Genomic DNA, 27937 nt, shown 5'->3' on the forward strand with positions numbered 1-27937 from the left:
GGCAGGGGTGCGAAGAGGGGAGGGGGCAGGGGTGCGGGCAGGGGTGCGGGCAGGGGCAGTCCGCGCGCTGCCCCGGGGCTCCCCGCGCGGCGGTGGGCGGGGCCGGGCGAGTCGCGGGCGCCCGGCGGGTTTACAAGTGTTGCGCACCCTTCGGAACGTGGCGCTGATTGGCGGCCGCCTCGCCAGTGACATCAGCCGGCTCACTTTCCATTGGCCGGCCGGTTGCTGGGACCGGAGGGCTTCCAGGCAGCCGCTTAACCCGCTCGGCGCCGCGCGGCCCCGCCGCCGCCGCGGGCCGCCCCGCCGCCCCGCGGCCGGCGGCGCCGCCGAGCGTGCCGGGGAGCGGCGGCGGCCGGCGGGCTGCCCCGGGCGGCGGGGAGGCAGCCGCGGCGCTCCCGCCCCCCTCCTGCCGGCGGCGGCGCCCTTTTAAGCGGGCGCGGCGGGGCGCGCGGAGTAGCACGCGGCCTGGGGAGGGAGCGCGGGGATTGGCGGGGCGGCCGCCCGGCGGACACACCCCCTAGGAAAGGGGCGCCGTGAGTGGCGGGGGGAGAAGGTAAACAGAGCCGGCCGGCCCTGCCCGCTGACCAATCCGGGGGGCGGGAGGGGGCTCCCGCCTGACGTGATGGGACTCGGCGCGGCCGGCCGCGGGCAGCAGCACGCGGGCGGCGGGGGGCGCGGCGGCGCGGCGGGCGGTCTCCTCTCCCCCGGCCCCCGCGCCGGACCCGCGCTGGCCGCGCGGGCGGCGGGCGGCGCTCCCCCCCGCCGGCTGCGCGCCGCCCCCGGGGGGCGGCGGTGAGGGACCTGCCGGCGCCCCGCTATTTATCTTTCCCCCTTGCCTTCCGCGCCGCTCTTTCCCCGCGCCGCAGAGACCCTGCGCCGCGGGCGGGCCATGGCTGGCGGCGGCGCGGCCGGCCCGGCGGGCGCGCGCTGAGGGCGCCCGGAGCCCCCCTCGTCGTCGGGGCGCGGCCGCACCATGTCGGCCGTCGCCTACGTGGACTTCGTGGCGGCGCAGTGCCTGGTCTCCATCTCCAACCGCTCCGCCGTGCCCGAGGCGGCGCGGCTGAAGGTGCCGGGCGAGGGGGAGGCGGCGCGGGAGCTGCGCGACCCCCGCGACGCCTGGAAGGACTACTGCGCGCTGCTGGCCATCGCCAAGAGCCTGCTGGAGCTGAACAAGTACCGGCCGGTGCCCGCCCCCTCCGTCTGCAGCGACAGCGTGGAGAGCCCCGACGAGGACGCGGGCTCCGACAGCGACGCGGCCACCGAGCCGGGCTCCAGCCCGCCCCGCAGCCCGCCGCCGGGGCCGCCCCCCCGCCTGCGCGCCGCCGGGGCCGCCCCCAAGGGGAAGCTGGCGGCCGAGAAGCGGCACAAGTGCCCCTACAGCGGCTGCGGCAAGGTCTACGGCAAGTCCTCCCACCTCAAGGCGCACTACCGTGTGCACACAGGTCAGCGCCGGCGGAGGGCGGGGGGAGGGAGGGAGCCAGCCAGCGAGCGAGCGAGCGCTTGTCCTCGGATGAACCCGGCCGGCGGCGTGCCCGGCGTCCCGGCGCGCCCCCGCCGCCCTGCCTCTCCGCTTCGGGTTTTGGGTTTGCCTTTTTTTTTTTTTTTGCCTTTTCGCTTGTTCCCTCCCCCCCCCCCCGCCCCGGTCCTTTTTTCTTGTTCTTCCCCTCCCTCCCCGCCGCCGTGCCGGACCGGCGCCCCGGGTCGGGCTGGAGCGGGCGGGGCTGCGGCAGCGCCTCCCGCCGCGCCCTGCCTGCCGCCTGCCTGCCCCGGCCGGGAGCCCGCCCGTTCCCCGCGGGCAGCCCGGCCCCGGCCGGGGAGCGGAGTGAACTTCGCGTGGCCGGGGCGGCTCGGGGGGCGGCGGCCGGGGCCGCCGGGCCGGGCTTGCCAAGCCGGCGCCGCAGCGCCCGGCCCGGCCGTCGCTGGCGGCTTGCGGCGGGGGACGCCGAGCCCGCTCGGGGCGCCGGTGCGGGGATCACCGGGGCGGCGAGAATCGGCTTTTCCGCCGGCGTAGTGGGCGAGCGCTCGCCGCGGGGCGGACTGGGCCCGTAGCCCCGCCGCAGGCCGGGGCCCGACCGCCCCCGCCCCGCTGCGGGCCGGCGCGCGCTGCCTGCGCCCCCCTGCTGCGCCCGCCGTCGGGAACCGGCCGCGTTCCGCTGCCCCGGTGCGCGGCCCGCCTTCGCGGAGCCTCCTTCGAGCCGTACTGCGTGGCGGGGGAGCCGGGCGCCCCGGGGCCGCGGCGCCTCGGGAGGGGGCGGCGGCGTCTGCCCTGCGCCGCGGTGGGCTGCACCGCAGGTCTCCTTGGCACGCCCCCCTCCCGCCGGCGCTGGAGCAGCGGGCCGGAGGGGGGAATTGCGGAGCGCATCACCTAAAAGCCGGTGGCAGCCCCGGGGGCGCAGCAGAGCACCGCCGGGGAGCCGGGTTACGCTCCGGACCGTGCCGGCCCTGCCCCGGCGCGGCTCCCCCGGCCGGGAAGATCTGGGCGCCGTCCGTAGGGGACCGGCCTCTGCTCTGCCCAGCTGTCCGTCCCGGTATCGCTTATCGCGACCCAGCTTTGGCGTGTTCCGCCAGGGCTTCGCTCGCCGGGCCGCCTGCGCCCGCACCCCTGTCCTCGCCCCGGCGCTTGGGAGGGTGTGGCAACATGGAAACCTAGAGATGAGAAACTGCCAGCGGCAGCAACTCGTACTTCCTCCGGCGGCCTAAGCGCTGAGGGGACAGCGGCTGTAGACTTCCCTGCGTGTTTGGGGGTGTTTTTTTAAGCCGTCTGGTTCAAGTGGCTGAATAAAAACCTTTACGTGTCTGAACTGCAGTTGGGGTCGCAGTGCGGTACGCAAGGCTGCTTAAAAACTGCTCTAAATGAAAGGGTTGTGTGCGAGCGTGGAAAGGAGCGGATCAAAGGAGACGAACGCTGCCAACGCTTGCTTCACGTCTCTTCTGTAGATGGCAGTTCTTTTCTGGATTTTGTCTGTTGGCAGTGACGGTAAGTGGTGAAGCACAAAACAAGTTTATCACCTGAGGAACGTCCCGTGAGGCACTGCTGTCGTGTTTAACGCGGCCTAGGTAGGGCATGGCCACATCTGAGCTCCAGCTAAACTTCCGTAGCTCTGGCTTGCCTGTGCGCCGAGGTGTACGTGCACTGCGGAGGAGGAGACCCGGTGCTGGTTGCCTACCTGTGCCCTGCTGGCAGATCTGCTGGGTGCTCGGCTCGAGAGATCAGGGGGAGGAGGAGGAGGAGGATTACTGGATGTGGCTCAGCGGGGAGCTTTGCGGTTAGACAGTTAAGACTGTCTCCGTGAGCCGGGAAGGAGGATGGTCAGCAGTGACCCTGTACTGACCTCAGGACCGCTGCCAAGGATTGTTGTTTTAGCAGCTCAAAGACTGCAGCTCTGATGCTCTTTTGGAGGCTGCATGTAACTGATGCCTTGCAAAATGTTGGCTCACAAGTGACAAAGAAAATGCGTTAACATCATTTCCACTTACTCTACCCCATGCTCAGATATCCACCCCAATATGGGAACCAAAATAGACATCGACTGGGATAGTGTTCTGGGTGATGACATGTAAATTGATGTACTGTACAACCCACACGGCTTGCTGTAAGCAGTAGTGTTATAATAAGTATCTCCTGAAGTGGCTTGAGTTTTAGCATGTGCTGCTCACAAGTGGGTGGCCTTAGCTCCAAGTATGAGATGTTTGACTCAGACGCGCTCATACACCATCACGGTAGTTCTCTGTGATTAAAACCACTACAGACATCCCGCAGTAATGAACTTTCAGAGCTTCCTAATGTGAACAGTTAATTGTAGCTAACTGAAATGCTAAACGATACTGCTAATGTTAATTATTTTTATAGATGGCAGAACAATTCCTTAGCAACAGTGGGATTCAATGGGACCTCTGGATTTATTCATAACTGCGTATTGCAGAGCATTGATGCTCCTTTCTTAGTAGCATTTTCTTTCATTTTTTTCCAAATAACTTATCTCTCATATGTCCGAGCCTCTTGAATCGCTTTCATCTACCTGCCGTTTTTCATCGGGCCACCAACTGGGTTTCTTGCTACTGTGTAGCCTTTAGTGGAAGTAGGTATGCAGCCACCAGTAGAAGTTTCCTGGTCTTAAATTTTTAATATTTAATCCCAGTCTCTCTATTTTGGAAAATGGCTTTAGGATTTCCATTCACGCCTGTGAGCTTTCTTGTAGCCACAGCTCTCTTTACTCATGGATACTAACCAAGCAAGTTGGAAAGCTCTGGATACTGCCCGGTGCTATGTAATGGTGGAAATCTAAAAATTCACCAGACCATCTCTGGTAAGCTAATGCAAAGCAAGAAATGAAATACCAAATAAAGGTAGAAGAGTAGAAGACCAAAGACTTGATGCTCAGAGGTTAGAGGTCTGTATCTTATTAATGATTCTTTAAACTCGTTGGTTCAAAGGCATTCCATATTTCAGAGACTAAAAATATCTGTATAACTGTTTGCTTGAAGTTTGGGCCTTTGATGATGACTGTAGTTCAGTTTCCAGAAGACCCAAATTAGCCATCCATCAGAACCTGTATTCTGCATTGATCTTAACCGAAAAAGGTCAGTGGATGGCACTGCACGTCCTACTTGTGCAAACAGCCCCCTTCTTGTGCCGCCAATCCCGCTGAACTCGGCGTGACTTAGGAGAGCAGGATTTGTAGGAGGAAGCCAAGGAAGTCTGAACTCTGCCCCTTCCTGGAGGGATAGTCCTTTCATTCCTCGCCAGGCCCCTGGTGTTTCTGTGATATGATCAGGCAGTTCTTCATTCGGTCATGTATGTGTACCTACATTCAAAACGTACTAATTTGGAAAGGCCTGGGAATACAAGGACAAGCATATCACTGAAACTGAAGTATTGCCTCCCCTGTGCCTTTACTACCATCCAAAAGTAACTTGGAATTTATTATTTAAGTTCTGGTGTCTTGAGCAGGAAGAGCATTACAGGTAAGGTTGTTCTGCATGAGCCGTTTCTAGTAGGATCTCTGAGGTGCACGGCACTTGGTGTAGGAGAGAAAAGACGGCGTGATCCCCGACGGCTCACAAGTCAAAAACCGTTGTTGGGAAGGCAGGTGGAGGGATAGCTCTGCAATGTGCCCATACCCAATGGGATGGTGTTATGGGAGTATAGGACACGTAAACTCTGCTGAAGTTTGCTGGTGGCAGGAGGGATTATGAGTGGTGTGTTTGCTTGGGAGTCTTGAGCATTGAGATGGCATGACCAAGTCTCACAGACTTTCCCTTCAGAGCATAGAAAAAGGCCCAGACGTATCGGCAAGACGGGCACAAAACCCGAGCCCTGGAAGCAGTGCGGAGGTCAGGAGAAAGTGAGGGACTTGGCTGGCCAAGAAAATGACAAGTAACAGCAGGTATGCAGAGAGTTACCTTGAAAATGCACAGACTTCTCAGACTTTCAGAGGTTTGATTATGGCTGGTAATGTGTAGGGTTATTATTAGCCTCAAAGATGGGGGGCACAGGCAGCTTAACGGAGAGGGATGTGCAGGCCAGAGGGTTTCCAGGGAAAATAAAGGCATATGAGAGTAAACAAGCAATCTCGGTCAGAAGGCCCAGGCAGGGAGCGCGGAGCAGAGGGCAAGATACCGACAGGGAGAGGGAGAGACACTGGCAGGAGAAACAAACTTTAAGGAATGTACAATTGCTATGATGGTGTGAATACAAGCCAGTTAAACGGCACATGGCCGCTGAGAGCAGATCCTCCTGGTCAGGAAAGAGGGACAGAGAAGGTACCATAAAGCTAGTTTGTGAGATGCTTCCTCAAACAGGACCTGTAGGATTTTGTTTGCCTGGGGAGGCGAATCCCAGGTGCTTCTTAATACGTGGTGCTGTGGATCAATGGGAAGTTCACGTCTGCATCGGGTACCCTTAATTAAGAGGTTAGACACACAACAACCACATGTGGGAAAAGTTCTCCCTCTTCAGCTAGGCCTTTCAGCCAACTGCATCATTGTGTATACTGGGTCCAAATAATACCAAGAGTTTTGTCACATTGGGCAGCTGATGCACCCTTGAGCTCTCCTGGCATTTGGCTCTCATGGATGTTTGGTAGCAGGGCTATAGGCAGAGGCATGGACCCGTAGGTCGGTGGTCTGCACAGTGAAGCTGAGAGGCATTTCTGGCAGGAAGGAAGGATGAGTGCTGCAGCTGCCTAGTGCTGCAATCTAGATATCGTGGCATCGATCCAGCCCCCGTATCAGTTTGATCTTGACTGTGCTGCTTTGTTATTTGTGTTCTAGATTATCGCTAGCTTGACAGACTGTACAGATGCTGATACGTTGACAATCCTCTGCTCGCTGGGAGCTTTTTTGGGTATTTTGTGGGAGCATAATCTGAAATTTAGCATTTTAAGCCCCTCTTATCCAGCTCATGCGATGTCACTTTGCCAGATCCTATAGAATAAGACTGAAGAGCAGAAAGTGGAGCCAGCAGGACGTTTTTTGCTAAATTCAGACCTCCATCTGAAACACCCATTCTCAAGGGTTAATGCAAATGTACAAATTGCTGGAGTTCTAATAGGCATGTTTCCAGGTCTTGGAGAAACACTATCATACTGACTGGAAGCCTTGCCAGCTCAGTTAGGTAGGCAAAAATCCTCAAGATTAAGGTCAACGTTGCCTGACTCCCAGTTGTGTTGTGGTTTTTTTTTTTTTTTCTGCTAAAAAATAAAAACATTAAGCAGGTGTATGTGTCACAGTGGGAAAGCACTCCAGAAAGGTTTGTATATTAATTGAGTCAACGTAAAGAAGTGCACATGTAGGACAGAAGCAGTGAACAGGCATCACCCATAAGAGTGCGACTCCTGTTTCCAGATGGATGTATTGAAAATGCAGCATTTCTGAGTTCCTGCACACCGTTGTGCTGTGGCATTGCAGACCGTGTCGTGGGTGTCACCTGCTCTTGTTAGCTGGTGTTTCTTGCAGCCCCAGCTGTTAGGATCGCTGCGATCACAGTCGTTCCCCTTCGTTGGCTGCTGTGCTGTTGTGCTGCTGCTTGTGGCCTCGCACAGCTCCCAAACCTGCAGCTGGAAGGGCAGGGAGGGGCCGAGTTAAGATTAAATGGCCAGAGGCTGGGGTAGTGATGGCAAAGCATGCTTCAGATTGTGTTTACTTGTGGTAGCGTAGCTCACTGTCTATGTTCAAGTAACGATGACTGTGAATAGCCTGAGAGCACTCTATAAATACCTTAAACTTGAGGGAAAAGTCTGTTGAAATACTGGCTAATAAATTCATAGTGAAATAACAAAAATTCTATTATCTTTCTGAATGCATGTAAAATTACATTCCTCCTTCCCCTGTCAAAGCTGTTTCCACTTGGTGAGCATTTAATCATTCAGACAGGACAGGAGCCTAAACCCAGTGCTCTTCGATCCCAGGTAAGTGCCCTAAGGACCAGGCTAGGAGTTGGTCTCTCTCCATTGCTCGGTTAATATTTAAGTATTACTGCAAAACAGAGGAAGTTGAAATGGAGATAAGATAGGAAAGGAGATGAGGTAGGAACTTGTCCCCTGTACCCAAGAGTGTACTGCTGAGGGCACTCCTCTCAGCTATGAAAGCGTAGATTTAACTCTCTGGTGACCTTTGGGGAGGTCTCTCCTCTCCCAGGTAGCTTCCCCGACTTTATATATATGTATAAGTATATACTTCCCCTTATATATATATATATATATATAAGGAGGCACCGTCCCCCAAAGAAAGCCCCAAAGGCAGGCAGGAAGGGTTGTGATCTGGCAGAGAAGCTGTAAGGATACCCCTTGCATCTAATGCTGTGTTGGATGGGGGTAACAGCAAGACTGAGTCTTGCTGGGATTTATGCTCCCAGTGGCTCAGCAGCAATGGGCTTCAGCAGGTGGCTTTGCATCTGGTCTTTTGAAAGAGACTGAAACACCTGCATGTGCAAGCAGCTGTTGACTGGTGGTTTTGAGGACGTCAGAGCAGTCTAAATACTTGCTGAAGGTGGCATTTTAACACCTGAATCGTCCTGTGATGTTGAGTGCTGGTGGAATAAACCCCTCGCTGCAACCCATCCGTCTGCTGCCTATCCTGTAAGCAGTGTCTGTCTGATCTGTTGCCAGACCGCATGGCCACAGTTTAGGTGTTGCAGAAACCCTTGTTGTAGGACGTGGTACCTAGCATCCTCACCACTGATCGTGCTCTGTGCTGTTTTGCATCAGCATTGGTACCTTGTGGTTGCCATGTGTTTTAATGATCTGATTTTGGAATATCTCAGAAGAGGAAAAAGGCTGTTTGAAAGGCCTCCGGTCTCTCTGCCCAGAAGTGGATGCACAGTTATCTCCAATACCCATCTTCACCAGAGTATCTTGCATGTGGACACTCAGTCAAAATCCAGTGTCCCACAGGAAATTGCTCATTCAGGGTGTGTAGGGCAAGCAATGCACTGGGGGGAAAAAGTGAGAGAGACCTGAGAGAGCAGCTATTCAGCAGCAAGGAAGGTAGCCTGCCTTTTTTTTCCTCTTGCAATAAGTTGGACCATGTTCTTGACATCCACCTACAGCGCCTGCCATACTTCAGGAGACTGAGACATGCAAGAGTGGTGGCTGAGTGGGATCACGGTGGGGGCGGGGGGGGGGGGGGGGGGAGAAAAAATTATAAGAAAATCTTATCATTGTCCTCTCTAAGTCAAGGATTGTGGTTCAGGACCAGTTATTCCTAGGGTACCAAATTTATTTGGAAATTTTGAGCTCCAGCAGCCTCAGAGGTACAGGAGGATCTTGGAAGATGGAGGTGGGGATTAGATTCTCTCATTTGAACCATGCAGAGCTGATTACGCCAGTCCTGTTGTGCTAAGTAGTTTTGCCCTCGTCTGGTGGCAAGAGATTCCACTGTTTGGGCTTTCCGTATTTGTGTGCTTTCCCTTCTCCCTCTTGCCCATCAACTGCTGCAGGTTTCTGGCAGGAGGGGTCAGCCTTGCTGCAGTTCGGTCGGGCTGGGCCTCAGGGCCGGTGCCGCAGGCAGGGTGGGCATCCCTGCAGCAGGAGGTACTGGCCAGCTGGGCCATGTCCGCGGCCGGGCAGAGAGCGGGAGCTGCGCAGAGGCACCACATCCCACAAGTCAAACTCTGAACCGTTCTCCAGTTTCGATACTTAAAATAGTTGCTGCTGTGAATACCAGGCAGCACCGTCCTACCGTGTGCTTGGTGGGCTCATCTTAAATTAAACATAGGTCAGTCAAGGGTGTCTAATTAGGTGGCCATTCGTGCAGCTGCAGCTACAGTCCGTTTGGCTTTCTAGTTAACGCGTGAAGCAGCATCATGAGCATTACTTGACAGCAAACTGTTCTGCTTTAGCTAGTACTGATGCCAGGCTCTGGACTCGTGGCTGTGTCCAACCTCACTTCTGTCAGCGAGGAAGACACTGTGAGCCTAGCAAACTGTTCACCTCGGCCAGACTTCCGTCCACAGCAACAGCAATCTCTGAATGTCTTCTGTAAAGCCAGTGCTCAAACAATTTTAGTATTGTGTGCGCCAGTCCTAGTGCATGTTCTGTTACACACCAAGAGAATTGCCCAAGTGTGTCATCATCAACTTTGTCTTCAGCTTTGAAAAACACAGCCTTCCCCCTCCCAGAAAAAATAGTCACTCAGAACTTCTCTATCCCTTGTTTGTCCAAGGGAATTAATCTTTCTTAAAACCACTGTGAACTGCAGCTCTTAACCTCAGTCATCCACATGTAAAGCAGCATGTTGTAGTGAGAGGGCAGATGATGAATCGCGGTACCAGTACTACCTGTACTGTTAACAAGCCTGCTAATGCCCACTCTGTATTCTTTTTCAGAAACCCTTTCTGCACAAGACTACAATGTGGGAAAATCTGGAATGTCCCAGGGTAGGGCAAAAACCCCTAAATAATTTAGCGTCTATTTGGAATAGAATGGAAATGGAATAAAATAAAGAGGCTCTGCCTCAGGTCATACAAAGCCATTTGGATACAGAGTTTAAACTCGCGGAGAAAGAAGAAACTAACCATTTGTGGTAGAGGGTGGGGAGAAGGAACAGGGAGAAAAGGTCAGGTGAAGCAAGAGAGCAAAGATCGAAAGGATCTGCAACAGCTTTTATATCCATATGGGATTTAAAGCAAGCCAGGTCTGCAGGAGCAGCAGTTCTTTAGACTCCAGAGAAGACCTGTGAAGAGCCACCATTAGCTTATGCTCAGCATAAACTGTGTCTCCTGCTACATTCCTGGTGGCACACAGGACGAAGGATGGGAGTTCTGCAGACACGCCTATTCCTATAACCTCTAAATCAGTTTGTTCCACTTGTTACTTCTGTAAGCTGCTCTGGAGATATATATATATTTATTTTTTTTAAGAAAGCTATTTGCATCTTGTATCTCTTGCATTCAGATCCTATCACACATAGTTTTAAGGAGTCGTGATACACTATTGGCCACTTGTATCTCTTGTGTTCAGATCCTATCACGCATAGTTTTAAGGAATCGTGATACACCAGTGGCCATTCCTTCATCTTTTGATGGAAATCCCATCTAAGGCATATCTTAAAATGTAAGTAGCATGCTGCCAGCAAAGGAAAGGGCGTATAATGGTACCCCGTTTTGATGGTTCGTTCTGCTCATTTCAAGCTTTAGTATTACTATTCCCAAAACTAAAGGGGAAAAATCATATGGAAAAGATATTTCTTGACTGAGACATGACACAGAAATCCGTATCTCCAGGTGGAGGCAGCACTAGCTTGCATTGCAGCTCTGTGTGCTATTGCCTGCCCGGCTGTGTATGAGTGGCAAGGCTTGTTTGCTCTGTGAACTCCGCCACAAACATCTCTGCCGCTTTAAAAAATAGCGTGTCAAATGCAAGCAGCAAATACAGCGACCAGCTTTGCTGAGTGGACAATCATCACATGTCATCGGGCATTTCTCCTTGCCTTAAAAGCCTCCTGGATGCACGCTCCACCCCTGCTCTGCACCTATTAAGTCCCTCGCCGAAGCACCATCCCTCCGGGCTGGTGTCATCCGTCACGGCGTTGTGACCGAGGCGGGCAGCAGATCTTCAGGCTCGGAGACAGCCCCTGAGGGCCTGGAAAGGCCTCCCTCCCCGTCTCTCTGCTCTGACAAGTCTGGAGTTTAATGCATCCTGGTGCTGGGGATTATGCCTGGCCTACTTTCATATACGTACTTTCATATACGTGCTTCCAAAGTGGCTGCGTTGCCAAGGTGGCGAAGCCGTTCGCCGCTGCCGTACCTGGGGGCTCGGCGGTGGGTGCTGGTGGAGGCTCTCGTGCGTCTGAGGGAGTGCGGCCGCTCGTCTCCGGCGGTGGTCTCTGCTGCGTTCGCCATCCTGGTGCACGGGGGCTCTCCCATCGGTAGCAGGGCGAGCCTCTGCCGTGCCAGCATCCCCGTGGCCTTCGGTGCTCGCCCCGCCGAGCTCAGGGCTGCTTCCCCAGGGAGCGCAGAGCCACACGTACGCGAGGGACCCTGAGCGAGCCCTGCCTTTCCCCAAAGCTTTGTGGTTACGCTGCATAAAAGCCATTTCCCCTGGCACATGAAATGGGTGTGCGGGGTAGTGATGGTGGAGGTCACGCTGCTCCCATCACGTTTCAGAGGGAATTCCAGTAACCAGGCTCCATTTTGTCTTCCCATCTGCAGTTCTGGGAGAGGGGTGGGGGGGAGCCCGGTTTCTTGAGGGCTGCATGGGGCCAGATTCAAAACACTGCTTTTAGGCACCCAGGCTGGATACACTGTGCCTAAAATGCAGACACTGCACCCCAAAGACTATGATCCTTGTTATCCAGCCTAGGCACCTGGTCTCCCTGTAGTACAGTTAGGCACTTCTGCAGGCTGAAGAGCTGTCCTGAGGTAGATGGTTGGAAATGTGGCTTCTGGGGATAGGGCAGAATGCCTGAGCTGCTCCCACTGCTCTGGGGTTTAAAGTGCCTGACACAGAGCCGTATACTAGATGCCTCCACACACGGAAGATGTATAGCACTTCTCCCACGTTCCCAGGGGGAGCTAGGAAGCTGTTCTGCACCTCCCACTGCTGCCTGCTTCCCAGAGCTGCGACAGAAACCATGAGATAGATAGCAAAAGAGCAGCGCAAGTGCAACGTTTGCCTTGGACGCCAAGGGCAGGCGCTGGGCAGGGCAAAGCCAGGGGGTATGGTGGGCACGGACGCAAGTGCTCTGTACGGCTCCCGGTGCTGCTCGGCCGCGTAGCCGTGGTCGTGGCCTTCATGCACGTGTAAGCCTACGTACTGTTTTAATTAATTTCTTTTATACAGGCTGTGGCTGTTCAGGAAGGCTTCCAACCGTGTCTAAAAGCGTACAGCAGGGAGCCAAGAAACCTGTTTATAAGAAAAATAGCCCCGGGTCAGGATGGCTGTCAGCTGTGCCCCCACCGGGCTCGGGCACCAGGCTGCCCTGGCTCCCGCTGCTCCCTCTGCGTCCTTCTCCCCTGACCGAGGACCAGCGTTGCCGTGAGGGGAGGGAAGAAAGCGGGGGTGAAGCAGCCGTGCTGCGGCCGCGTGAGGGGCTGCTGTGACCCGCGCAGTCCTGCGCGTCCGGCTGCGGCTCCGCTCCGGGCTGGTCGGTGTGGGACGGGGCAGGCGCCTGCCAGGGAGCACCGTATCGCTGGGAGCCGAAACCCTGGAGACGGCTGCGCTACTTGAGAGGCTCGCTAGAACTGTCAGGGCCTATGGTGTACCAGCTTACCTGGTCCATCCTCCTCCTCCTTGGCCTTTTGGATGCCATCAGCCACTCCCTTCAGCCCCCCTTCTCCTCCCTACAGCTCGGCAGTGCTTTCCACTGCTGGTTGTCCTCCTGGCATCTGGGCTGTTCATTCAAGCCTTTACTCGCTGCTGTTGTGTCTGGGGAGGACTCCGAGGCGTGCCTCCTTGTAAATACTCCTTTTTTTTGTGATCCGTTAACGTAAAGCGAGCTTGCCTGTTGTGCCAAACTTCACAGTACCAAGAAATACTGGAGTTCTTGAGTTTCTTTCCAACTCTTCCAAGTTGGAAGACTGCTGGGATAGTTTTTATATTTCACGGTTGACTATAAATAGCTGTCACATAGCTGTCATTTATATTCCCTTCAGGAGACTCTTAAGAAAAGGAATTAAGGCATCAAACTGCAGCGGTGCATGGTGTCTGTGACGGAAAGCTTTCGTGTGAACTTAAATGCCTTTGATTTCCACCTGTGCCATGGACTAGGGTCAGCCTTGCCGGTGAGGAGGTGTTGGGTCTGTGCCTGTAGGCAAAGCCTGTGCAACCTGCAGAGGGGAACTGCAGGGATGTGGGGTGCCAGGAGCAGTGAGCGCTGCTCAGTCCTTACACCCTTGCTTTTAAAAGCAAAGGTGGGGTGTGGTTTAGGTTAAGGTGTTTGGTTTCGTTTTTCACCATCGTAGCAAACATTTATAGCGATAGAGCTGTGACTGATGAAGTAGTTTTCCTGTCCTTAACTCAGCCATGCAAGAGACTGAGGGCTCTCTTTACTCTTTGGAGCAGCTTGGATTTCTGGGGGAAGGGAGGAGAGGGGGGCATGGGACTTCTCTCTGCAGCCGCAGCGGTTTTGCTCTACGTGTTTGCAGCCCCGAGGCTGCACCGGTCTCCCCAGTCCCTCCTTGCCTAGTTCTCCTCCAGCTGGAATGACTTGTCCTAGGTGAGGGATTTGTTTTGGCTTCTTTTCTAATGGTTACAAATGATTTTATTCAGCAGAATAGAAGTGTCAGAGGAATAATACTGGCGCTTCTTTCCCAAACCGCTGTAGTGAGCCCGACATGAAAAATGTACAGGCACAGGCAGCGCTCATCTGTTGTTTTGACAGTCTTTGGGGTCATGTAAGGTTCTGCACCAGAGTGCGAGTTTCATGCGGTTGGAGGGGTTTTTGGCTTCTGCTGGAGGTGAGACTGAAACCCGATGAAGCGAGTCATCAACAACTCCACAGACGCTGGCACCACGGCAGAAAACAAAAGCAGCTTTTTCCCCTCAGCAGCGTGTTCCCTGGCTCCTCTGCAAAGCTGGTACGTGCCGGCCTGCATTACCCCCGCCCCCTAAATCTCTTGTCATCCTTTCCTCCCCACAGGCGAGCGACCGTTCCCCTGCACGTGGCCCGACTGCCTTAAAAAGTTCTCCCGCTCCGACGAGCTCACCCGGCACTACCGAACCCACACCGGCGAGAAACAGTTTCGGTGCCCCCTCTGCGAGAAGCGGTTCATGCGGAGCGACCACCTGACGAAGCACGCCCGCCGCCACACCGAGTTTCACCCCAGCATGATCAAGCGATCCAAAAAGTCCAGCTCCACCAGCTCCTTGTGAAGGCAGGGCTGGCCCGGGGAGGGGAGCGGGGGGAGGCGAGCCGCGGCGAGGATGCAGGCAGCGGCGCTGGAGCACGAGCGTCTGCTGTGGTGCCGGTTGCCCTCACCGCCAGGAAGCACATGTAGCCGACGTTCAAAAAAAAAGAAAAAAAACAAGAAAAAACTCCTGTGCCCTCCTCCCCGTCCTCCACCTCCCCACCCTGCGCTGGGTACAACGGTCTGGAGCAAGTAGACTGTGGGGTGAGAGGAGGGAAGGGATGGCCAGCAGAGGAGGTGACCAGCTCCTCTAATGTAAAGCATTGATGCTGGTGTACATACGTCTGACTGGGTGGTCCGGCCTGTGCCGCCACAGTAGCGTGACCCCGAGGTCTTTGTGATTGCCGTGTCATGAACTTGTTTTGTTGAACAGTGTAATGCTGCTTGTATTTAGAGTTTGTCGAGTAAAACCACTTTCCGAGTCACATAAATAACTCTCAGATAAAAACTCCATAGCACATTGTAGAAGTGGGTTTACTTCTGTCTCAGAACAATCCTGCATTTAAAGAGACTGTTAAGAGAAACATTACCTATGTTACTAATACCGTCTGATTGATATACTGAGATAAGGTGAATTTATACTCAAGAAGGCCCATTAGGTAAATGGGTCTTCTTAATTTTTCTTTGTATTAACTATACTTTTGAATATAAGCTGCACTTTTCCAGTAAAAACCTGTATAATTCAAGCAGATACTTAAAGCAAAAAAAACCCCACAAAGAGCTCAGTCGTTTTCTGGCCGTATGTGTATTTAGCTCTGTTATTCACTTACCTGGAAAAATACAAGTCAGCCTAGATAATGTGGTGGGGGCGTGGGAGCAGAACCATACGTCTCTCATTTGATGCTACACTTTTAATGTGTCAATAAATACAGTACTGTACTATAGAAATGCCACTAACAGTGCTTTACTCTGCTGTGTTTTGATTGAATTGGATGCATAACAGCAGCTACCATCTTTATAAACTGCTGCTTTTTTAAAGGTTTTTTCTCTTCCTATACTTGCCTTAAAGATTTATTCTCTTCATACCCTTGCCTAACTCCTGCGGGCTCCTACGGGAGTTGTGTGTGCTTATGGAGAGAGTAGACCTTTCCTTAGGAGCACTCTGCTAATGGAAACAGCTGAAGTTATTGTAAGGAGCGCTTCAGAAGGGCTTCTGCATCTCTTGATGGCTGTTTCTGTAGAGTATGGGGGAAAATCATGAGTTAATTGGAAATACAGCACAGAAGGTGTGTCGTAATACTGCTTACGACATAAGGTTCTCTTGGTACTTCGTGTTGTACCCGTGTCATGCATGGCACGTCAAACACTGATAAAGGCAATATTACGTTTATTTTAAAGCTATTTTTTGCTCTTTAAGAGGAGCAAAAAGGTCACTGACTGAAGGAAAACTTTAAGTTGTGGTCATTAGCTGAGTATTTCATTTTTTTTAATGTTAAAAGCATGAACTGTAAGAGGTTATCAGTGATTTTTTTCTTTTCCCTCCCCAACTGCATAAAGGGGGGAGAATTCTGTTTACACGTTATTTTTTCCAGAAACATTCTTCTCCTGTTTGGTTTTTACCCCTTCCTCCAGAAGAGGAAGGGGAGGTGTAGCCCTACTACAGAGACTTAGGGCCAAATTCATCTCCTGAGTAATCACACTGAAACCCAAAGTGTTTCCACTGCAGACAAATTTAGGTCAGCTTGTAAAATTCTGTACATAAAAAATCTTGTTAGTATACCTGCAATTACAGTATCTTATTGTTTTACCTGATAAAAAGCTTGCTTCCTAGAAACGAACATAAAAAAAATGAACTCGGAGAGTAGAGTGTTTTCTTCTACAGTTGTATAAGGCTTTCAGCATTAGATATCAGTTTGCATATAGTGTTTTTACTTGTGTAGTTCATGATAAATTCTGTCTATGTGAAGAGAACTGCTTTTAAGGCATTGGGGATATTGACCAGTCTGTGGAATAAAAAGGGATGTGTTTTCTTCAGTGAAGACATCAGGAAACCAAGCACACTTTCTACCTCCGTTTCAGCTTTTTGAAACATTTATTTTAGAAACCAAACTTTAATTTCTGGTGTCCAAATTGAGTTGTAGGGACATACGTTCTTCCTAGTAAAAATAGCCTCGGTATTTCTATTGATCTAGAAATACAGGAAGTGTTCTGCTTACCAGTACTGTTAATGCTGCCTTGTTGAGTGGGGTCAGGGCCACGTGTAGCCTGGTGAGATGAAAGGGTGCACGCACATTCATCTTCATTCTTCTCTGTGAAGATCACACAAAATTTTGAGTCCATCCTGTAGTCTGGGTTTTTGCCATTTTGTCGGACAAATGCAGCACTTGGAAAATTAAGGCCTGATCCTGTGAAATACAAGACACCCTCACATCCTATCAACCACAATGGGAAGCCACAGCTGATAAGCAGCTCCTAAATCAGTATATAGATGTTTCGGTCACTTAGCTACCAGGATTAACCGATAACATGGAAATAAATGGCCAGATTTATGGTTTCCACCTTGCATATTTGGGGTAGAATGCACATTTAAAGAAACATAGTTGTTCCTGCAAAGTCTGAAAGAATCAACAGGCGGGGGGTACTTTGGTCCATGGGACAATGGCACGTACAGGCGCATGTTGTCATTGCGTGTGACAAGATCCTGTTTCTGAAAAAAACCTTCCTAAACAGTAATCCGTTTGCTGTAATGCGTGCTGTATTTCAGCATTGGACAGATGGGATTAATGTGATTCATTAAGCACTAACAGAATACATTGGGAATAATCAGGTTTGGAGATTTCGTTTTATTGTTTTGTTCATTTGGGGTTTTTTGGGGTTTCCTTTTAGTAAAAGCAAACGATGGCTCTAACGCATAAAACAAACTGCAGGTTAGTTCTTTGCATCTTGAAGTTAAGTTTTGAAGAGTTGCAAGTGTTGGAAAAGAAAAGAAAAATCAGGTTCTCTAGTACCGTACGTACTTGTACTATTTTGGAAATACTTAATAGTGCTGAAGTTAGGACAGCTCCTCTCCTTGGTTAAGAAAGCCCATTACTATAGAGAAGTCATGGCTTTAGAGGTTTAGCTGTACAACATACTTCTTTTTTGAACAGTTTTTCATGACCTGTATTACAGATCTGTTTTCAGTTTGCGGATGGACTTAGCCCAGCGTACACCAGACTGGACACATACTTCAAAATGCTGTTTTACAGACTAGTCATCTGTAACACTGTAAAATACCAACTTCCAACAGTTTAATCAGTTTTATTTTTGTACAGTATTCGTATCCTTTATAAGTTATTTTGCTGTCCTGTTTTGTATATCACATGAAATTGTAAAAAAAAGAAAAGAAAAAAAAAAGTAGGCGTAGATGTTTTTGTACATATGTATATATATATTGTCCAAATAAAGAAAAAGGAATTAAAAAAAACCCGTTGTTTTGAATGATTGGAGTCAAGCAGTGGTCATGTGAACCAGTCTGAATGATTATGAAAAAATACCGCTGCACATGATGAAATCCATGAGTTGAGTGGTGTACGAACCAGCTTCAAAGGTCTTGGTGTTGCTAGTCATTATTCAGGTTGGGCCTTCTCTACTTTTCCCAGGTGTTTTCACAGGTATTCCTTCTGCCGCTACTGCAGGGAGACAGACACAACTTGTGGTGGGGGAAAGCGTCCCCTCACCAGCATGCTCCAGCTCCCAGGAAATCTCCCTCCCATTGCTCAGTGGCTTTCGAGCTCACACTGGTGCCCTCCCTCACACCGGGCAACTGCTCCGCGAGCTCGTGATGCTTCAGCCTGTGCAGAAGCAACTGCTGCCTTGAGATTTCCATGGGTTCGGAGGAGTTGCTGGTGTAAGGAGAAAAAAAAAACCCATCCGCTCAGCCTCTGTGCGAAAGGCAAGGAACCCTGTGCAAAAAAGCTCACTGGCATTTATGGTCATTGACATTACGGTTGCTAAAAGCAACTACTTACGTGAACTAACTTAAGCTGGTCCATGGGAGCGGTGCTAGGGTGTGACTGCAAGATGAGACCCCGCACCCAAGGGAACATGTAACTCTCCAGCAATGCAGACGGAGACGGAGGGGTGGAAGCATGCCATCTGCACCCGGGACAAAACTTGTAAGCAGCCTCCAGATTTGACTTGATGCTGAGTTGGAGTTTTCTGTCCTCGGGTTGGATGGCCAAAGGACAGATACAATAAACCCAGCATAGGGTTTTCTTTTTTTAGCTTGTCAATGATTTCAGGAATAAGGGACACAGGGCTGTGGCATTGGCCTAATTCCCCTGCAATCCCATCATAAAGGACTTCCCATAAGTTTGTCATTCTTCACCTTAAACCCTTCAATGTTTGTCTTTACTGCTTTAATGGGAACAGCTACCAAAATCTTCCTAGTGTAGAGAAGGCCTTACTTTTAGGAGGATGTTTCCAGCCATTGAGAGCTAATACACTCTACAGAACAGTCTTGCCAGGAGTGATGCAAATTTTGGAACAGGTATGACATGCGAAGGCTGGGTGCACCCCAGTGGATGCTGGCAGACTTCAGCAGTGACATGGGGAGGTGTGACCTTGAGCATAGACCAACTGTTTCAGGGAGCACAATTTCTACAAGGTGAATTTTCATTTCGCCTCTGCTGAGAACAGAAGAAACGAAACGTGCCATAAAATGCCATAGAAGTCCAGTCAAATGCCTGCAGAGTGATTCAGAAAGACGCATACAAGGGTGGCTTTCTGAACCTGCCTGCTAGGGTGACTAGCTAGGGTGACTTTCACCTTCCAAAACAATGTGGTTCAGCACTCACTCTTTCAGGGCTAGGGAGTCAGTGAGGTTTCCTTTCTGTATCAGAGCTCTGTAACAACTGCTACTTTCTCAATGGCTTTCGTTTTGGAAACGAAATCTCTTCCAGGTTGAGTTCCCCGCACCTCCCAGCCACATCTGACAAATTACATCAACAATAACTTAATGCAAAGTCACAGTTGTCAGAACAATCTACTTATCCAAGTCCTCTTCGAGGGACTGCCTCAAAGCAGGGGAAGCTTTCCTAATGGCAAGAATCTTGCAGCTACTGGGCTTTAAGTGCCATGCTCTGCTCAACTGAGAAATTCCCTGTCCCCTAAAATACCTCCTCAAACACTTCCACAGGTATTAGGGAAATCATTTCGAAAAGGAAAGGTCTTGACTGGCATCAGTTCTAATCCTTAATAGACACCTGTTTCTGTGTTATTACACACTGTATTCTTCTAGTTCATGTGTCTCTATATGGAGCTCATGTATGCCTTTTGGGGTGAGAGCAAGCAGATGCCCTATTGCTTTCAGCTTGTATTTTTGCAGTTACTACAACTGTTACTGTTTTTTACTGGCCTGTGGCCCCCAATTGACAACTGATAAACATCCTATTGCTTTTCATATCAAAAGCCATCAGTCTGTGTTTCAGTATTGTCTGTTGCCTCTTAGGCCATGTAATGCCGATCAAAGCAACACCTGGATGTCTGCACAGCTGAACACAAGGTACAAAGGAAATGGAGCATGTAAACCACAGGACTAGGAGAATCACTGAGTAGCTAAGGACAGCTTACCATCCCAAGATCCAAAGCCCTATGGGAATTCAGAACACACAGAGAAAGAAACCCAAGAGCACAGACAGTATCAGAGCCCTCCTGACATTGTGCTAAAAAGGTGCACAGAAAAGTCGTGGGCTTTCCAAATGGCCTTTTCTTCCTCTTCTGGCTAATGGGCAGAGGCCAGAAAGACAGCAGCAGAAGTTTCGGGAGACGCAGGTGTAAGTTGCATCAGAGCTCTCTGCAGAGACCACATGTAGTGGTTTGGGCTTTCCTGCTGTTAACCGCTGCTTCGGTGGCCTTCAATACTCTTTCCAAGCAGAAAAGACTTTTGAGAGCCTATGAAGGGCCATGCATAACTGCTCTGTAAAAAAACACAAGGCCACAGAAAACCACAATTGTGTTATTAGTCTGTGCAATGCTGGTGGTAAATCACTGCCTCTTACTGGATTACAGAAAGACAATCCAAGCCTTACCTAGAAGCTAAGCTACTTTCAGCTCATATGTCCAATGAACCATTTTTCTCAGGGGTATCATTTTTTAACGGAAACATTTCAAGGGGGACAGCCTTACTCTAAACTCCTCCAAACTGAAATAAAGGAGATTCTCCCAATACAACTTACTCCAATAATTTTTCATGAGCATACTTATTTCTGACATACTGGTGCTTGAGGAACTGCATATACACCGGAGGCTGTACCACTTTAATTATACCGGCACCAAACCACTGCATTTTATACAGCAAAGTGTATTTTAAATACTACAAAAGTTCTGACCAAAAAATCCTTCATGAACAGCACAATTGGGCTCAGAAGCATACGCAAAGTGGATCCAGATTCCTCAGCCACTGGGGCCCATAGAAAACTATAACATCAGTGGATTTTCACGTGAACAGACCTTTAAGCATCACTGCAGCAGCAGAGTGGGGCTGATACTGTTGGTGGTGTCTGCGAGCAAGTCCCTTTGCACTCCTTGTGCTGATCATCTGCTTTGGATTTACGCTGTGTTTGTAATTCTTCAGGAAAACCAACAAAAAGAACCAACCAAACAAATACCCCCAACAAAAAAAAACCTTTGTTGCCCATGAAAAAGCTATTACGTGACCCAAACTGAGGTAAACCAGTGTTAGTGGATTGCAGTCAAGATCGAGCAGCATAATGTTCACAGTCTACAGCTTTCGTTACAAACTGGGGCAGGCAGAATCTGAGACTTTTCCTCTTTAAACTACATGATCATGATTACCTTAAAGCATGTATTCACTTCCAGCCGTGCATGTTGCATGTTACCTGTGCCATCTTCTGCTCTCTGTTCTTTTCCAAGGCTCCTTGATATCTTCTGCCACCACCTTCTGAGTTATCATCTGTTCCCTCCTTCTTCCTTCTAGCAAAACCAACTTTGTCCGCTACTGTGCATGGTTTCTTACCCCAACAAAGTGAATTTTGTCATTCCTTTGCAGCTTACTTGCAATGTTCTCATCTCCATGCTTGCCAAAGAGGTTGTCGGTCTGTGAGCAGATGCCTTGCTCTTCTATGAATACACACTGGGCATATTTGCCAAAATTTCATCTAGCTCTAGGTGCAATAGTTGATACAAATAATTTGCAATACTAAACTCTAGCTAATGACATGCATAATGTCATGTTTTGAGACTAACGTACAGTGTCATTGTGGGTTAACCCTGGGTGGGAGCTCAGCCCCACACAGCCACTCGCTCACTCTCCTCCAGTGGGATGGGTCAGAGAATCAGAAGGGTAAAAGTGAGAAAACTCCTGGCTTGAAATAAGGACCGTTTAATAGGGAAAGCAAAGGCCGTGTGCACAAGCAAGGCAAAATAAGGAATTCCTTCACTCCTTCCCATCAGCAGGCAGGTGTTCAGCCATTTCTCCAGAAAAGCAGGGCTCCACCACACATAGTGGTTACCAGGGAAAACATAACTCGAAATGCCTCTCCCTCCTTCTTCCTCCAGCTGTCACTGCTGAGCACGATGTCATATGGCATGGGCTATCCCTCTGGTCAGTTGAGTTCAGCTGTCCCAGCTGTGTCCCCTCCCGGCTTCTTGTGAACTCCTTGTGCTGGTGGGGTAGCATGAGAAACAGGAACGGCCTTGATGCTGTGCAAGCACTGCTCAGCAATAGCTAAAGCATCCCCATGTTATGAACAGTGTTCTGGTCACAAACCCAAAACATAGCTCCATACAAGCTACTGTGAAGAAAATTAACTCTATCCCAGCCAAAACCAGTACACCTGTCAAAAACCTTAGTGGGGCTTAGTGGGGGTAATCGATCAACAGAAGGAAGATTGGACAACTGGGGAATTGCTTCGAGAGCGACTGGGGAGCAGAAGAATAGTGGAGAAAAGCTGGTAGGATTTGGTGGAAAGCACAGAGATGGGAATTGCTGGCAAGAGATTGCGCCATTGGGAAAGAGCTGAGCGACAGGAGAGGATCATAGAATCACAGAATCATATAGGTTGGAAAAGACCTTTAAGATCATCGAGTCCAACCATAAACCTAACACTGCCAAGACCACCACTACACCACATCCCTAAGCACCTCATCCAAACGTCTTTTAAATACCTCCAGGGATGGCGACTCAACCACTTCCCTGGGCACAGCCTCTTCCAATGCTGGACAACCCTTTCAGTGAAGTAAAATTTCCTAATATCCAGTCTAAACCTCCCCTGGTGAAAACCATCTAACCAGCGAAAAACCACCCCAGTCTAAACCATCCCCTGGATGTTGGTGGGTAGGCCGCTATAGCGCTGGTTATCACCTTTTACCTTCTGCCTCTGCTGTTGCTACTTCCCTTTATTTTTCCATGTTTTCCCTGCTGGCTTTCAATGCTGCTACAGTGGTGCCTGAAGAGCTCTGTGTGGCTAAACACATCTGGTTCCTGCACTTATCTCCCCTCTCCCTGTTTAACAGCTCAGCCTTGTCCAATGGCTAAAGTTAACACTGACGTGAAATGAAGTATAGTATCTACTAAATCACCCCAACATACAAAACACTGCCTTTCAGCCCGGCTGTCCTAATATGCAAAGGACAGCTGGATCAATGAGCCTCATGGAAGAAGCGTGGCTCTTGGCAAGCCTAGTCTGTGAGTGCAACAGCAGAGAAACATTCCTGTGATTTTCAGATGTTCAGGCTGGGACAGTGGGAGGATTTTTCTTGGAGCAGAGGTGGATTTAATTCCCTTCCCCATCTCCTTCCTCTCCAAATTGTGATGTACTGAATCCTGGTTTTATTCTTAATTAGCAAGGTACTGGAAAAAAATGCTTCTGTAACAAAAAGTTCTAGGAAAATTTATTTTGGACATTGTGTTTCAGTGAGTCAGAACTGAAGAGAGTAATTCCGGCTCAGTGTTATTTACAGTGAAGCTAGAGTGCCAAGGTTCCCCCCGCTTCCCGTGATGTAGCTCTTCTGCCAGACACCTCCCATCAGATATGGTGCCAATCAAATCAGAAGAAAGTACAGTGCACCTTTCAAGAAGCAGGCCAAATAAAGACAGGAGAGAGGACAGGGAAATGATGCATGCAACATCAAAACAACTTCCACAAAATTACAATATATTTTGATGCAGAGGTACTAGGTATTGCTGAGCCAATACAGCCCTTCGCCTCAGCGTGGTGCTCCTTTCCCAGCACAGGCGGTGTTGAAGGTGCTGGGGTGCAGGGACAAGAGAAGGAATTATGCACTGTGTGGGACCATCCCTTAGCCAAGCCCTGGGGACAGCCACAGGACCCCTGCTCAGCTTAGCAAACACCGAGCATCTTGAATTGCAGATCTCCTCCCCACATTTCCTTCCCTCCCCCAGGTAAACCCCACCATCCAAAGCCTAAGCATGGAGAGCAAAGACGACACGTTTATGTTATGCGTTTGTAAAATAGAATGACAATTTCACATCTTACATATCTGTTTGCTCTAACACTTTGCTTTCAAGAAGACCCTATGCAGTGGCATGGGAATGGGGCAAGGCAGGTGAAAATTACGGCCTATTAGTAAGAGATGTTCAGAAAATTAAGATGCCTTGCTAAGGGAACAAGCAGGTAACTGCAAGCTCATGGAAGAAAACCAAGTCAGTTTCCACAATCCATAGGAAGCAGTGTTTGAAGATGGTCCAGAGGCTTCTAGAAAGGAAACATCAGCCAGAGAATCGACTAACAAAAGAGGGGGCATCTTGGCATGAACCATACACAAGAGCCTCCAGTAGTGTTAACTCTAAGTAAAATTTTCTATCAGGCGTGGAGCAGGTGCCTATCCTGGCCTCTAAAGAGCACCGACCGTAGTTTTCAGTAAGCATCCTGCAGCCCAGACCAGCTCTGCATGTCTCATCATCTCCCACCAACTCCAAAGCCTGGAGAATAGATGTTCCCAGTCAGCAACAGCCTTAACAGGCCCCATTTATTTTTCTTCCAATAAAAGCCTAAGCTTCATGTAAGCATGTTAGGAGCATTGTAGTTGTGCAAGGGTCCCTCCTCATTGTAGTTTGCCGCTTCATCCGACTAAGCCATCTCTCCTAGTTAACAATAACGTATATGCACGAGTGCTGTTTACAGTCATAAAATACAGTAAAAGGTGATTTATAAATGCTTTTCAGTATTTGGCTTTTCAATATCTTTTTATTTCTCACAGTAAGTCACAATTTCCATGCTGCTTCTCTCTCTTTGTCTCAATACATGAGCAGACACAGATGTTTGTCAGAACTGCAGATGGCGGTGGAAGAAGATCTTTGCCATAGTCTTCAGCTGGTCTAAACAACAGGGAAAAGTACTTATTTTTGGAGAAAGCTCAATTTATACTTCAGCTGTCAGAACTATTTGGGGTCTTTCCACTTCTACATTTTTCAGAGGTACTGTCTAGTCAGCAGGAAAAGTTGGATACTACGTGTATATTTAACCTAAACTCCCACTCATCCCCCCCCTCCTCAAAGTTACACTGAAATTAATTCCATGGGTTTTTATAGCAAGAGTCCCTGAGGAGCTGAATAGCAGTAGCAAAGCATGAGGAACAAGAAAGCTGGCAGCACGGAAGGGCCCTGTATGCGGGTAAGGAATGCTAAATAACGCTGTAGCTACACTAAGCGACTCAGTGTGGATTTTCATGGTTGAATACACTATCCTGTTCTCCTGTTCAAAAGCCTTCCTTTTAAGCCAGGTCTCTGTATGTGGATGGGATGCACTTGTCACGCAAATCAGCAGGTTACTAATGGGAACATCTGTATGGGAGACACACAGTCATGTTGTATAACCCATTTGCAAATAGCAATGGCTGCTTTTATATACAAAGTTGGTTTTACAGTTCTTTTTTTAAGGCTTTAGCTAGCAGTGCTGCTGGATAGCGAAGCTCTATTGGTCAGTAACATGACAGTGGTATGGTTTTGCAGCTCGTTACACTGTCTGGGGTAAGTTAGTATGAATGACAGTGTCATATTAAGATTGTAGCCAGATATGTCGAAATCAGGACCTCTGGTCAATAGTTGACAGACCTCCAAGGAAAAAGCAAACACCCGCAAGCCCGTCATCCTCTTCACTTGTGCAGTGTGGCAGGCACGCATCCAGAAGACATAATTTTTGAGATAAGTCAGAGTTACATTTCATACCTCAGCCTGAAACATGAGAAAGGAACAGAACTCTAGGGAGAAATCCCATGAAGTTCTAAGATTACAGCATTAAGAATAGATAGTCAGTGCTGTCTAGCCATAGAAGAATTGAGTCCTAACACATGTTCGTGTAAGTAGTTTCACTTATTTAGACACTGAAAACAAATTGCACTTTTCATATAGTGATCCTCAGAGACTAAACAGAATGTATGTTTTTCCATTCAATTAAAAAAACCCTTAACCTTAAGAGTTCAGGGATACGAGAAGCCAAGTATTTTGAAGATCAAAGAACACAATTAAAATCCAGATCTTGCAATGCAGTGGACATATAGGCCTGTAGCCTCAATTAAGTCGAGGATACTCTGCTGGCCCACTCAATGCCTGGACTACAGCCTGAGTTTCCACACTCCTTCAGTTCTTCTGTCAAATATTTGTGTATGGACACTAATCCTCATGGAACTTATTCCAGGAACTCATTGCACAGTCAGACAGAGCTCCATTGATCAACAGTGGCCTGCGATATAAGAATGTGTAGCACTCTATTCTGTTAAAGGCTCATCTATTCAAAACAAGAATTATAGTACTTAACTTTTAATACCTAAAACCTTTCAGATCCTTGCTTATGTTTTGCAACGGGTTATTTTATTTCTAACATTCTAATGTAAAAAGCCTGACATATCAATTCCATTGGGAAAGTTCATTGACAGGATGCTGTTAGGAAAAAACTCCCACTCAAAATCAAGCGGACACCAAATTTTGTATAAAATTCTATTGAAGGCTACTCCCCGCCGTGAAAACAAGGATATTGCTTATTTTTGGATGGTGTCCTGGGACTCAACCATTTTTACGTACATTTTACATACCAATCGTAGTTTCCATTTCTTTACAAATCATACTCTTCACAATTCAGTGTTAATTTAATTTTTTTTTCTTAGTTAACTAAATAACCAGGAATTTCTTTTAGGTATTCAACATTCTGTTGATAACATCTACTTTCAAATGCTTAACACCTATGGCCAAAACCCCACTAATGAATTTTAAGGCTATCTGTTGAAAAGCCATTGTGTATACAATCACTCCAATGCAGCTGAAGCCCTGTAAAAAGCCTCCTGGTTTTAACTTACATGTGAAATCAGCAGAACTATTTTCTTCATCTATCATCAAAAACTTATCAAGTTTTACTTAAAAAACCCAACAAAAAGTTATATATTGCTTAGTTTTACTTCTGCAAGGTAACTAGCACGTTGTTCCAAAAAAACCCCTGGCTCTTTGTCAGTCTGCTTGCTGAGAGACTTGCTAGAAAAATAAAGACCTTATCCTTCCAGGAATACAAAATGGAACATTAGCTCAAAAATAATAAATAACAATAACAAAGTATATTACTCTAACAATAGTATATTCTTTATATTAACTTCAGGTATATTTTCACAAAACAAAAACCAACGCACAGCTACTTACAAACCATTCGCTTCCTACACATCATCTTCTTCATTCATTAAAAAAGTTTCCATTTCAATAGGAAAAGTTTGGAGAATATCCTTAACTATGTTAGAGGAACACTATTTACCAAAAGCAAATTCCAATTTTTTGAAAAATAAAAACAAACAAAAAAAACCCCAGACATAGAATTAGTCCAGTAAAACCTAGAAAAATTAACTGTACTTCTGATGCTACATTACTGATAAAATAGCAAAATACAAGAAACTTCCTTTTTATTTAAAACTACTATTGAGAAAAAGTAGGTTCTTTGGAGAAAGAGGCCACTATGAAAAAAGTGAAAAAAAATCATGCACTTCAAATCTCTTACACTTTTACACAAGTTTTAAGAATCAAAGTTCTTAGTCATCAATTCTTTGCAGGTTCTCATCTTTCACAATTTCTGAAGTCCTGAAAGCCAGATGTTCCAAAAAGTTCTACAAAACCATTATATACTTTATATATACATATAAATGTATCACTGTTCATCCATCCTTCCAAGTCGCCGCCGCCGCCTACAGAAAGCCTTTAAGTTCCATTTGTTTGCCTCCAACATAAAAGGTCCATTGTAGACAAACAACACCGTCATCTTGTCATTGTAAGTGAGATTCTGCAGGAGCTGGTGAAAAACACAAAAACCAAAGTCAAAATAGCTAGAAGAGATGTTCCTCATTATCTAAAAAAGGTGAAGGAAGTCTAAGTAAAGCCTTAGATCTCAAAAGGTCAATATAGCAGGGTTATAGCCTTTCTGACAGATAATGTATATTTATTCCTAGAAACCCCCCAAAGAGACTCCACTCATTCTTCAGGCAATTTCCGTGCTTCACTATTCTTACTACAAGAAAAGCTTCGTATCTAATCTGTACCTTGTTGCTGCAAATGAGGTCATTATTTTTTCGCTGTATCCACAATGGGCAGAGAATATTGTCTGTTTTTCCTTTTTTGCCAGGGCAGGGCAGGAGGTAAAGTTACTTGGGCACAAT

The 27937-nt window shown here is 48.8% G+C and overlaps 2 protein-coding genes across 3 annotated transcripts in view; one reads left to right on the top strand and one right to left on the bottom strand.

The window, feature by feature from the left end:
• The first annotated feature begins 604 nt into the window (after positions 1–604).
• KLF9 (KLF transcription factor 9) lies at positions 605–17714 on the top strand. Its single transcript, XM_075527236.1, has 2 exons — positions 605–1442; positions 14080–17714. Exons 1-2 carry the CDS (start codon positions 974–976, stop codon positions 14310–14312), a joined length of 702 nt encoding a protein of 233 aa, XP_075383351.1. The 5' UTR covers positions 605–973; the 3' UTR covers positions 14313–17714.
• An 8446-nt stretch (positions 17715–26160) lies between these two features.
• The window catches only part of SMC5 (structural maintenance of chromosomes 5), a 51676-nt gene continuing 49899 nt past the window's right edge, over positions 26161–27937 (bottom strand). For both annotated transcript variants that reach the window (XM_075527197.1, XM_075527198.1), the window contains one exon: positions 26161–27573. In XM_075527197.1, the coding sequence (XP_075383312.1) occupies positions 27433–27573 (141 nt within the window). In that variant the 3' untranslated portion in view covers positions 26161–27432. The remainder of the gene's footprint in view (positions 27574–27937) is intronic.

Source organism: Mycteria americana, chromosome Z (genome assembly GCF_035582795.1).
Source record: "Mycteria americana isolate JAX WOST 10 ecotype Jacksonville Zoo and Gardens chromosome Z, USCA_MyAme_1.0, whole genome shotgun sequence".
Taxonomy (NCBI): domain Eukaryota; kingdom Metazoa; phylum Chordata; class Aves; order Ciconiiformes; family Ciconiidae; genus Mycteria; species Mycteria americana.

Coding starts and splice junctions, on each gene's coding strand:
- KLF9 (XM_075527236.1), top strand. CDS start 974: ATGTCGGCCGTCGCCTACGTGGACTTCGTGGCGGCGCAGTGCCTGGTC. Junction 1,443..14,079: donor GCACTACCGTGTGCACACAG/GTCAGCGCCGGC, acceptor TCCTCCCCACAG/GCGAGCGACCGTTCCCCTGC.